The sequence below is a fragment of the Vigna unguiculata genome, chromosome 3 (genome assembly GCF_004118075.2).
Source record: "Vigna unguiculata cultivar IT97K-499-35 chromosome 3, ASM411807v1, whole genome shotgun sequence".
Taxonomy (NCBI): Eukaryota; Viridiplantae; Streptophyta; class Magnoliopsida; order Fabales; family Fabaceae; genus Vigna; species Vigna unguiculata.
The window spans coordinates 20,212,871-20,226,028 of NC_040281.1; the positions used below are offsets into that span (position 1 = coordinate 20,212,871).

The following is a 13,158-nucleotide window of genomic DNA, read 5'->3' on the forward strand; positions in this document are numbered from 1 at the left end:
ATGTCAAACAATAAACAATTTAAATAACTCAAATGTTATCATAAAACATATTTAAAACATCAAATAAACTTAACAAAATTTGATTAAAATGATTAAATCCAATCACTTCTAAAATTAAAAAATTAGATTAGACTAAAATTTCAAAAAATAAATTTTAATTTTTACTGAAAATTCAGAAATCAAAATCATATTTAACTCTTTTCTATGTACCTTGTAACAAACTTCTCCTCTTTATTACTCTAATTCTTCTCAAAACGATTAAATGCAAGAATATTTTTCAAAGAAATCATTTGTGTAGGTATGGGTGCCGCTGTCACGATTTGGCGTGCTGGTTGCGAAACTCGAATCTATAGTAGTCTTCGCCGTTCGCAAATCACCGCAACCACTTCTTTGCTTCGATCTCCTCTCCTATCTCGTCACCGCCATCGACGAAGACACCAAGGTCTCTCTCATCACTGTTTTCATTTACTTCTCTCACCTAATAAAAAATAAAGAGTATAAAATTGAAACTTTAAAGCACATGGAAGTGCAGAAAGAAATAACTTCGATTTGTTAACATAAAATAAAACAAATAGACTCCTTCCACCCTATATTTCTATTGCCAAAGCTACATTTTGTGATTTCAGGAGTCCACGTTGATGATTCAGATAGGGTCACGGCGGTTTTGGCAAACCCTATCGAGGGACATTCGGATCCACCGGAAAGGTTCGAGTCTGTCTGACCTTTATTTTCAATTTTTTTTTTTACCAAACTTAATTTTTTTTAACTGTAATCCAAACCCACTCTAATGACATTTGGGATTAAGTGTTCCGAAAATATCATATAACACAAAATCCGGAATTATACATTCAATTTGACTCTTTTCACACTTAGGAATATTTTCTACAATACTTAATTTAGAACGTATAAAAATACATTGTATGTTTTAAAGTTATTTCGAGATCCAAAATTACCTCTCGGGACACAAATACACCACTAACAAATTACAATAACAACACTCACGCTTAGAGATGGCAAATAAACCCGTCTCCGTGGGTATTGTCCGAACTCGTCCCCGTTTTGACGGGGTATCCCCGCATTGACTGGGTATGGGTATGGGTATGGAGAATCCCCGACTTTTTCAGTTGGGTATGGGGATGGGTATGGGGATGTACATATACCCGCCATAATACCCGTCCCCGCCATATCTTCATTCTCGTTTAAATTATTAAAATATTCACAATTAATCAAGTAACTCATATATATATATATATATATATATTCTATTTTTTATTTCTTTTAATTATTTCATTTGTCATTAAACTCATTCTCATCTCCAATATATTTTTTATCTTATCATAACCTTTATGTAATTATGTTAAAATAATGTATGTTAATAAAAAAAATTATGCCTTACATTTGAATATTTATATTATTTTTTAATATTTTTATTTATTATAAATTTTCCTTTCACATGAGAATGTTTATACTCTCAATTTAAGGTAATATAAAAAAAATTCTTTACTTATTATTATTATTATTATTATTATTAATTTTTGTTTAATTTGAAGAACTCTTTTGTTTCATTAAAGTAATTTTCGTTATTTTTCAACCATTAAGTATATATGTTGATATTTGAAAAGTTTTCTTAGTTCTCTGAGATATTTTTCGTCTTATCATACCTTAGTTATACATTTGATTTCCTTTGTGTGATTTTTTTCGATAGTCTCTCAAATTATTTCTAAAACACACATTTGTTAGTTTTTTAATATTTTTATTTATTGTTTTTATTTTCATCATGTAGAATAATATATCATAATGTAATTGTTTCACTTTAAATTCTGTTTGAAGTGGTTAAAATTATATATATATATATATATATATATATATATATATATAATATATATATATAATGATATTTAGGAATAGTATATGATAATTCACTACAAGAAAAAATGAAATGGTGACTGATTTAGTCAGTAACCCATATCAGTCACTATTTTTCGTCATTGGTGGTAGTAGTTGATTTATTGTCTAAATTAGTGACTGATTCAATGATCGAATCGATAATTGATTTAGTGACCAATTTAATTACTAATTTATTTGTAATTTAATGATAAATTTTTTGGTCACTAATGATATTTCTATTTATTTTTAACCACTTCAAACATAATTTAATAATTAGTTCTCTAAGGTTTTTTTCATTTTATCATACCTTAATTATACATTTGATTTCCTTTGTGCGATTTCTTTCGATAGTCTCTCAAATTATTTCTAAAACACACATTTGTTAGTTTTTTAATATTTTTATTTATTGTTTATTTTCATCATGTAGAATAAAATATTTCGATATATTCTATCTAATTATTTGTTATTTTATAACTCACTATTAATCATACTGTAATTTTTTTTACTTTAATTGTATAAATAACTTTTATTTACTACAATATAAAAATTTAATGTAATTTCTATGAATATTTTTTTGTCACTATGCAACATATATTGAAGTTCAAAAGATACAAAATCTATGTCAAAATTTTATTATTATGTTTATTATTTGTTTTTTGTGTTATTTTGATCAAGTGATGTATTATAACTTTTTATTAGTGTATAAAAAAGAGATTCATTATAATTTAAAAAATTGAAGTAAACAAATATTTAAAATATATTTTAATTTGAATATTTGTTCTTTGTGTCATTTTGATCAAGTGATATATTATAACTTTTATTAGTGTATAAAAAAGATTCATTAGAATTTAAAAAATTGAAGTAAACAAACATTTAAAATATATTTTAATTTGAATATTTGTTTTCCTTTTATACTTTTTTGAAATATTTTTTAATTTTATCAACTAAGTTCATTAATGTTGTAGTTTGCAAATTTAATAAATGTTTTGGTTCACATGAAATTTTATTTGGTATTCTAATATAAAATATAAACAATTATAATTTATTTTAATGTATTTGGCATCGAAGAAAATCCTCCTAATATTGAATATTTCATAATATTATGTTTTCTTTACCGTAATTTTTTTTCTTTTATAAAAATTAATATTGAAGTAGTTAGAACATGAGTACGGGTATGGGTACGAGATTATACCCGTTACCCGGTAGGGATGGGAATGGAAAAAAAATTTGATATCCGTTGGATTTGAGTATGGGGATAGGAATGAATTTTTTATGCGGGGATGGGTATGGGATAGTGAAACTCGTCCCCGCCCCGCCCCGTTGCCATCCCTACTCACGCTCATTCCCTGTAACTATTACCACACCAATCAGCCACCATAAGCCACCACCTACAACAACAACCAGCAGCCACTACCAACACTCAATACACTCCCACCTCGTACAACTATCACCACAGGGGTATTCCACAATTATGGGGTGCAAGAAGCATTTTGCCTCTCCTAGAATAGCTTCGGTATAAAAGCTGTACTCCGTATCCGCTCAAGCATCTATTTCATTGACTGGTTGGCGATCAGTCAAATATAGCCAAAGGGATTTCAGGGATATATATTTAAATTTATGATTTAATTTAAGGGAAAGTTCGAAAAACATTTCTACAGGTAACCACCAACCTATCTTAACAATTCAGCATGTAAATAATAAATCTAGTGATACACAGTACTTTTGCTCAAATTGAATTAGTAAATCTAAATATACATCTACATTTTACCCTTATAGTGATCTTTAAGTAATTAAATTATTCCTGTATTTTTTTTTATAATTTTATTATACAAATGGATTGTGCTTCAAGAAAAAAGAAAGTAGATAACAGTTAATAACCCTAGTGGCCACAGCGAAAAGGGGAATAATATTATGGTCAACGAAAAGCTATGTCAACGAATTATTTCATCTCGATTCACTGTTCTGTAACATTTAAGACGAGTGTTCTGTACTTTTTAAAAGGATTAAATATGTTTTTGTTCCTTAGTGAATTTTAGAATTAATTTTTCTTCAAAATTTTATATCAATTTAGTCATTCATCTTTATAAATGTGCAGATTTAGTCTTTCTTATCAATTTTTGTTAAGTTTATTTGACATTTTAAATGCATTATATAATAATATTTGAATTAACATTAAAACAAAAATGTATCAAACATTCAAATATTATCATAAAATATACTTAAAACATCATATAAATTTAACAAAATTTGGTTAAAATGACTAAATTTACACATTTTTAAAGATGAAAGACTAAATTGGTATAAAATTTCAAAGAGAGACTAATTTCAAATTTTACTAAAACTTGAGGGACTAAAAATATATTTAACCTTTTTAAAAACTAACCATTTTTGACATCTGCTAAACAATTACTTTTTAACTTGAAATAAACATTTTACATAGAGCATAGTACGCAATCATATTAATCTTAAGTATATTCTGTCACTAGCAATAAACATGAGTCCATTTATCATACAGAAGACTAATGATGATTACCAATTTTTAGACATTCTTATGTTGCCTTAATAAAAAATACTCAAGTGATAGTACATAGAACAAAACAAAGTGTATAAATGTTTGGGATACAGTTTTACTATACTTTCTAATTTATTAATGCTTAAGTATCAATTGACCCGAATCCATTATGTAAATACCAAACGTCTTCAAAATCATTGTCCATTAGTCATAAACAAATATTTTCCCAATAAAAGATTTTTAGATTCTCAAATAATAACCCTTACTCGAAGACAGCTTTAAAACATTAATAGAATGATAAATTTAAATGCTAACTAGCCTCAAGACACTGAATAAAAAATTTAAAAGCTAAAAGGTTAATGCAATAGAACCGTTCTAAGGTTTGGTTAAGCGCGTTGATGATTTTAGAATCGATATTCTCAAGACAAGTTAGAAAGACGATTTACTTTAGTAATCTCATTCGGCATTCAGATTTAAAGGTGTCACTAAAAATTAAATAATTAAGAGATCATTTGATTTAACATTAGAATACATTAGAAAAAAGTACAAAGGTTCCACCTAGAATAGTTTAGGTTCCTAGTGAGCTAACGTAGATCCATTAAAATATCAGCAAAATTCGAAACCTAAGGTTGCTGGGAGGGATGGAAATCCCATGCATCATGAGACGTTAACTTCCACTCTTGCTTGTGAACCATGTTATTTTGTTTTCCCCGCTTCCTGCTCAATATTTCTCTAACTTTAACAAACCAAAGACTACTCAAGCAAATTTTATTGTTCTCTACCTGTCAAATTCAAGGCCATGCGCTAAGATTTAGTTCAATGTCATCGATATGTGTACTATTGTAGAGAAGTACCTAAGTTTATGTGAATCTTGAGCCTTTCACCCACCTTTACACCCATTCCAACCGAGGATCCACCAAAACTGTTAATTCACAAATCCATTTTCCAATCCTTCGACATAATCCAAATCTTATTTAACAAAAGATCTACACAATATATAATGATTTGTGGACATGGCAACATATTAAATACAAACCCATCCACACTAAGGCAAACCTAATATTTCATTTCAAAACCTGCCTTCAACCAATTAAAATAAAACAAAATACAGCTATGCTTACAGCATTAGCCATCCAGTGATGAAATCCAGTAAATGATGTTGAAAGGGAAGTGGATGCTTTACATCTCTTAGCAACCCAATCTCCCAGCTGTACCAATTAATAGAATTATCAATTGTACTATAAGCATTGCAAAAATGCATCAATTCAAGCAGAAATCATGAAACCACAGTAGAAGGTTCTCGTCTTAAATTGAAATTTAAAAAAAAAAACACCCACAATGTTAATGAGAAGATAAATAAAACACCAAGGGAATGTAAACAAGTGGGGAATTGTTGTTGAACAGGATAAAGGAAACTTGACAACCCTTTCAAGGGTATTGAATTTTAAGAAATCTCAGACAGCTGTTAGCCATCAGATTAAATTTTCGCTAGAAAAATTGATTTCAAGTTGACTACCTTCTAATGGGTATTGGTATATCAAGAAAACTAAAATAGCCATTAGATCAAATTTCCATTGGCAAAATTCATTTCAAACTGCCACAATGTAATGTAGTGCCTGAGTAAAGGAATAGCAGTACTTGAATGCAACTTTTGTATTAAGCGATCAAGGATTTAGACACCATCGTATATTTACATTATCTAGGACGACTGCGAAATAAATTCTCCATTTCTCCATAAAACACACCTGAGTACTTGCTCCTAAACATAATTCAATCAAAACATTTCACCATAAATTTAGCATGACATTGAGGCAGTCAGTGAATAATTCAATGTTAATCTAACATACATCACATTCTAGGAGAAGGATGGGCGAGGGGGGCCATATTATTAATACTAAGAATCAAGAAATTACTACAGCACAGTAAAAATAATAATTCAGATCTTAGAAATCTATAAACACAATACGGAAAACACATTATAAAAACCAAGTTTTGCTTTGTACCTCTAGAGAGACTGAAGGAACAACTAATTGAAGTTCTATACTTTAAGATATACTGGTAACCTCCTCAACCTGCTTGCTTTGATACTTGATACTGCAGTGACATTTGCAGACAAATATCATAAAAAATTCTTGTACTGATATGATAATAAGATAATTTTTTTTTAACTTTCCACTTCTTGAATTGAAGTATGCGAGCAAACACTAGAGGGACGAAAAGCTGAAAATTAGTTGTTTATTTCCTTATCATGGGGGAGATGAAAAATAAACTGTTTGAAAAGGGGAGAAAAATAGGCTTAAAATAAAGTAATAAGCATCCAGTAAAATACTTAGTTAATTTTATGGAACGTCAATAACTGTTCATTGACAATTTGATCTTGTCTCAATACAATTAGTGTAACAAAGTCAATAAAAGAATTCGCCTGTTCAGAACAAGAGCACAAAAATGTTTTCAAACACAGCTGTAAACATCAGAAAATATTGTTAGGGGATGATTTCTAACCAGTAGGAATGATGCAAAAATCTAGAACTGTTTTTCACTTTTATTATGGCTTAGTGCTAACAAAGTTCAAACAAAAATACAATAGCTCATAAAGAAAACTAATGCAAAGATATCCCATCATGGCCAACACGTCAAGCATAGGAACCCATGAAATTTTTTGCAATTCAATACACTTAGATACAAGAATTGGAAACATTCACCTATCCCAGCAAATAAATTCTTCTATAATAAATCCATTACTTCGGACCCATAAAAATATAGAATGTTTCCTTCTAATAATTAGTCATTGTCCTCATAAATAAGAGGTCACAGCCACTTCAAATCCAAAAAAAAATGATCATTGATTCTACTTAAATTGTTGCATCCACAATAAAATAATTCATACTAGATCATGTCATCCACAAAAATTAGATTTGGGAGAGTCCTTCATAATATGCCATTGCTGATTTATATAAGATACACCAATAATTTGTGCAGGTAGCAATAAGATGAATAAAAACAGAACTAAGTACTCTAAACCCTCCATCAACACCAACACACCCCACTACCCAAAAAAACAATACTAACATTAAAAATCAGTCAAAGTACTGAAATAGCTTCAAATTCTAGAGACACTGTCTCTCTCACACATAAAAACATGTCCTCATTCCTTAATATCCAAGATATCAAAGGAATGCATTACCTTTAAATGCATAATGTCACCCAATTTCTTTGGAAAGATGCACAGAAGGTCCTCTTGCACTTCACACCAACCGTCTCTTGCAAACACAATGTGAATATTAAAATAGAAAGAAAAGAGATAGCTGCTAGAAAATCCAGTGCTTTAATACTCAAAACCAGATAAAATTTGTTTACAAATATGCCAATGGAAATATGTTACAAAGTTTCAGCAGACACTGACAATTCCTAATTTTAGAAGCCAATAATGCCACACCTTGAGCAGCAAGCTATGTCCCAGATGCATATCTATATAATATCAAGCATCAAGAATGTTAACCTGAAATAAATCTGGTTCCCAGGGAGGTAAAAGAATACATCTTCGCTAAACCAAAATGTTCCTGTTAAAAAACAGCACGAGTGATCGTCTAACAAACATGCTTCCAACTTCCATTCAGTGCATACCCTCACCTCAAACACTAAAACACTCAGCAGTGTTAGAATGATTATTGAGACATAGCTTTAGCAAGCACCATTCTTAGCCAAAAATTCCACCAGTCCCCGATTCCCCCTGCTGCAGCTCCTTCCGCCGCTGTTCCTCCAAAGGATCTGGACTCTTGTATATTCTCCGCACACGCCTATTCATATGAAGAAATCGTGAAAACTTGTCAAAACTGAAAAATTGTTGATAAGCACTCATTTTACATAACTTTCCTCCTCTGTCAAGAATATAAAACAGTTACGTAACAATTTTGGTATAAAAGAACTGCTCCAGAATTTCCTATTAAAATACCTGTCCTGAGCGTGTTGAGCAGGAAATGTAGGCATGAATTCTTTACTTTTGGGAAGAGGGACCTCACGGAACCACTCATGATTTAGAGCAGCTTCAGCAGTGATCCGCTGCATGAAATAGTGTCTTATCTTAATATTCATACAAATATTTATTACCAAATTCAATTGTGTAGCTCATGTAACCTTTACCTTTTCAGGGTCATATGTTAGAAGTTTGTTCAACAAATCAAATCCTGAATCAGAAAGAACAGGAGATCCAGTGAATGATGTGGCAGGAAACTTTTTCCGCAGGAGGTTGTACCTGAAAGGAACATTCCGACTGTTAATACAAAATAGAAAAGTTGTTCAACAGTCAAGTCACCAAGGGAGGCCAGATAGTCAGACCAGAACCACCCAAAGCTGGAAGCCTGGGAAAACAGTGGCAAAACATAAGCACAATATAATCAAACAGTAATTTTCTTAATAAAGGAAATCGTAAGCACTTACTGGTGTTTGACAAAATTGACCTTGACTCCAGGTAATTTCGAGAAACCAGGCCAAATTGCTTCATTAGGGGTGCCTAGAATCCGAAAAATCTACAAGAATAACAGAAATCAAAATTGTAAAACAATCACAAAGTAGTTAAGTGCAAGACACCATAGGTTACGAGGAAAGAAAGAGAACAATGATGCAAGAATATATCCGATGTAAGGAAAATAACATTATCATACCTTGTCAAGTTGGTCAAACTCCGTTCTCCCATTAAACAGTGGTTCCTTAGATAATAGCTCAGCCATTATACAGCCTAGTGACCACATGTCTATGGCTGTTGAATACTGTTTTGACCCCAGAAGGAGTTCAGGTGCCCTAAGAAACATATAGACCACAATTAGGTAATGACCTCAGTTCTGCAAGAGAATGTAGTCAAACACATACTGAGATAAAATAGTTAAATGAAGCCAAGTGCAACAAATGAAACACCCACTGTGACGACAGACAATGCACTCGTGTAAAATCATTAATGCTGTCCATAGATAAGCACGTAAATATTGACCTGAAGTAGCAACTATTAGGCAATGAGGCTACTTCCTTTGCATACTAATAATAGCTTCAAACAGATACTAGTTTTAATTACAATTATTGAACATGACAGCATCGTTTTAAGGTTCCAAAATTCATGAGAAAACAGCAAACTAGGCCTAAGAATGTAAAATACCAAATAGCCTGTGATGTAAATACACACATACAGAGAAAAAAAAGAGAGAGTCAAATTGCATATATAAGCAGGTTAGCATTTACCTGTACCAAAGAGTAACCACCAGGTGAGTATATGGCTTTAAAGGACTCCCATACTGACGGGCCAAGCCAAAATCACAAATTTTGAGCTCACCCCTATTATTTAAAAGCAGATTTGAAGTCTTTAAATCCCTATGAAGCACCCAGTTGTCATGAAGATACTTCACACCTTCTAAAAGCTGGATCATCAAGCACTTCACTTCACTCTGGCTGAAAGGTTGCTTCATTGCTTCCATTAGTCCTTTAAGGTCATGCTCCATATATTCCATGACCATGAAAATACTATCAAGGCTACTTCCTACCACTACTTCTTTAACATCAACTATCGATGGGTGGTGAAAAGAAAGAAGAATATTTATTTCCCTAAGGGAAGTCAGTGGGAAGCCCTCCTTTTCCTTCTCCATCTTGACCTTCTTCAATGCTACAATTTCTCCAGTCTTTTTATCCCTAGCCCTATATACAACACCATATGTTCCTTCATCTATCTTGTTAAGTCTCTCAAACTCATCAACACTTCTACAACCCTGAAGCATGTTGACAGTTCTTTGAGGTGGAGAAGGAGGTTCTGGAGTCTCCCTACCATCGTCTTCATCTTCATATTCTGTTTCCGAGTGACTGACACTGGTTTCACTTTTCCCACCTTGAGGGTCAACCTCCATGAAGTCATCCTTCTCTGACTCCATACCAGGATGATCATCACTGCTGGAAGTTCTCCCACGGACACCTCTTTCTTCAGATTCAGATGATCTGGCTCTAGCTCCTTCAATACCTTCAATCTTGGATTCCACAGGGCTCAATAACTTGTTCCTTAGTCTGCCATCCAAGAACTCAGGAGACACCTTCCTCCTTCGTTTGGGCATCTCCTCATCATTGAGGATCTCACCCTCATCACCAGGAGAGTTATCTCCAGCTGCCCATCTTGAAGACGATATATTGCGAGCTGGAACATAAACATCACCTTCTAGATGATCAGCTTCCTGATCATTACCCCACCTCCCTTTCGGTGGTGATGAATGCAAACCTGAAGGAGAGGGCAAGGTAACCTTAGATGCTGCATTCGACTGGAGATCCTTGGTCTCCTTGTTCTTGACAGGATGTATTTCTACGACACCATTTGGAGCATTTGGTGACTGTGACTGATGGAATACCTTTGGCAATGGAGGTGGAGGAGGAAGAGCTGCTGTCACCACTGTAGAGGCAGAAACCCTAACTCTGGATGACTCACTGACATCTTTGTCATCCTGATCCCACACTATGGGTGAGAATTTTCTTTTCCTCTCCGGCACTGGTGGGGATCGGGTTCTTGTTTCTTCCAACATGGAAACCTCGGAGTCCTTCGCCCCAGATTCTGATTCAATTGCATCATCAGAACCACTCTCACTGGAAAGCTCACCAGGCTCTCTATCCATTGCTTTGACAGAGAAACCACATCGGCGAGGACCAAGGCCACTGCTTCCAGAGTCACTCCTACTCGAAGATGATCGGTACCCACCATTAACACCGTCCCTCTCCTTAATATCCCTCTGCCTCACCCTAGCCCTGTCCCTGGACCCACCCCTCACAACATCACCGCCACCATTCCTAACACGATCGTAATCCTCTTTCGAATTGGCAAACCCGCGTCTAGAACCTTCGAGTTTCGATTCGCGCTCTCTGAAGTCGTTTTCGCGGTAACCGCCATGCCTCCCAGCCGCCATATATATCTAGCTACCTAAATGAGTGAATCACAAGGGAAAACCCTAATCCCCCTTCGGAACGACTTTGTATTTTTTTTTCTTTTTTTTTGTTTTATAGAACCCTAAACCCAAAACACAACAAATACGTGGAATTTCAAAACTAAAGAAGAAATCATGAGAGATCTGAAGGCGATTGGAGATCACGAGACAAGACAAAATAGAAAAACTAAGAGTTGAAATAAAGTTAGAAGGAAAAAAGAGGACTAGAATCGAAACCCTAGAAATTTATGAAGAGGCGTTGAAGATTGATAGGGAGATTGAATAGGCTTACCGATGAGATGAAGGTTATGAAATTGGATATTAAAAGAGAAAAGCGCGACAGAGGCAACGCAATCGAATAAGCGATGCGACGCGATGCGGTGCGGCTGCGAAGAGAAGAGAAAAAGAAAGGGGAAGAGAGAACGACCCTTCGTGGTGAAAGAAAATTGGGCCCAAAAGGAATCAGGGTGACAAAAAAACTGGATATTATCTGGATACTCGTTTTTCCCAAAATGATTTAAAACAAAATATTATAATACAATGTTATAACATAATTATTTGATTAGATTCAGCGCACCCACATCTACAGCGTGCTCATCCTACCTATTTTATAGAGCATTGCTATAATTTTAATTATTTACAAATTATTGTGTATATCAATTTATTTATATAAAACTTTTCACTTAAAAAAAAACACCAAAAGTATTGTATTTTGGAACTTTATAACACAAATTTGTAAAATATAATTTTTGTGATTTCTTAAAATTTTTTTATTTTTTTATTTTTAATTTATGTAGTATAATATCTACATCATTACTTTAAAGTCACTCTACACATAATTTAAGTAGTGATTATTGAATATAAATATGAAATCCTAATTTTGAACAAGAATATATTGATAGAGTAGATAAGTTATTTGAGTTCATTTTACATAATCATTTCTATTTTTGATCATGTTTTGTTCACGTGTTGTTTAATTTGTACATCCATTTCCCTTTCTTGAATGATCCATTCCAGTAAATTTTCCCAAATTTAAAAATTACGAAATGGATATGAAAAGTCCTTTTTCTCCTCATTTGATATTTAAAGTCTAGGTTGTTGAAATATGTTTATCTAGTTGTGTTCATTTTGATGTTTGTTTGATTTGATTTGGTATAATTGAGGGTTCTGGTGCAATTTGTCTTTTTTTCATTCTTGTTCAATTTTAATTGATGAACTTATGGTGTTAATGCAATCTATATTTTACTACTTTGTTAATTTCATTTTTGCTTGTCACTATATTCGCAATTTAACTAGTGTGTTGCATCTATTTAGTGCTTGTTCTATTGTTCATCATTCTATTTTAGTGGTACTTTAATTGTGTTTTGCAGTCCAACTCTTTGATGAATTGGGTCATAGGTTCTATAGATTTCTAGGATATGTTGAGCTTTTCAAACTTATTTGATCTTGGACTGAATTAGTTTAAATAGGAGTTGTTTGAGTACAAATTTGAAGTGTGGTTTGAACATTAAAACTCAAGCGTTCATACCTTGAATTGAATCACAATCATTTGGTTAAGACTTAAAGTTTGGTCAAACATATAAGTAAAGTTGAGTTTAAAAACCGTGGTTACACAGTGTTATATGGCAGTAGTTGTCAAGAATGTAATTTCAAGGAAATAGCAAAAATTAAAACCAAACTTGAGAGAAGAAAGAAAAGAGAGAAGTACTAAATAGCGAACAACAACTTGACTTTTCATTGGAAAAACATATAACTCATCTCTTCTTGTTTTTGTTGCCTAGGGAATATTTGTTTGTCATGGAGTATGACATTAAGAAT

The 13,158-nt window shown here is 32.7% G+C and overlaps 1 protein-coding gene across 5 annotated transcripts; it reads right to left on the reverse strand.

Annotated features, from left to right (window-relative positions):
* Positions 1 to 4,891: 4,891 nt before the first annotated feature.
* On the reverse strand, positions 4,892 to 11,823 carry LOC114177988 (cyclin-dependent kinase G-2). 5 transcript variants are annotated; one of them, XM_028063631.1, is made up of 10 exons: positions 9,629 to 11,322; positions 9,061 to 9,196; positions 8,837 to 8,925; positions 8,540 to 8,651; positions 8,352 to 8,458; positions 8,030 to 8,196; positions 7,899 to 7,959; positions 7,584 to 7,657; positions 6,403 to 6,493; positions 4,892 to 5,607 (listed from the first exon to the last, which is right to left on the reverse strand). In XM_028063631.1, the coding sequence occupies exons 1-6, from the start codon at positions 11,320 to 11,322 to the stop codon at positions 8,097 to 8,099; spliced, it is 2,238 nt and encodes a 745-aa protein (XP_027919432.1). In that variant the 3' UTR covers positions 4,892 to 5,607; positions 6,403 to 6,493; positions 7,584 to 7,657; positions 7,899 to 7,959; positions 8,030 to 8,096. The 5 variants fall into 5 exon arrangements, with proteins under 5 accessions (XP_027919432.1, XP_027919431.1, XP_027919430.1 ...); XM_028063630.1 differs by having other exon boundaries at positions 7,899 to 8,196; XM_028063629.1 differs by having other exon boundaries at positions 4,900 to 5,607; positions 7,584 to 7,959.
* Between the last annotated feature and the right edge of the window lie 1,335 nt (positions 11,824 to 13,158).

Bases quoted from the DNA above. Each gene is read 5' to 3' on its own strand.
- LOC114177988 (XM_028063631.1), bottom strand. From the start codon at position 11,322: ATGGCGGCTGGGAGGCATGGCGGTTACCGCGAAAACGACTTCAGAGAG. The intron at 8,926-9,060 runs GTATGATAATGT...TTATTCTTGTAG, and splicing joins AGTTTGACCAACTTGACAAG to ATTTTTCGGATTCTAGGCAC. The intron at 8,459-8,539 runs GTAAAGGTTACA...TATTTCATGCAG, and splicing joins TAACATATGACCCTGAAAAG to CGGATCACTGCTGAAGCTGC.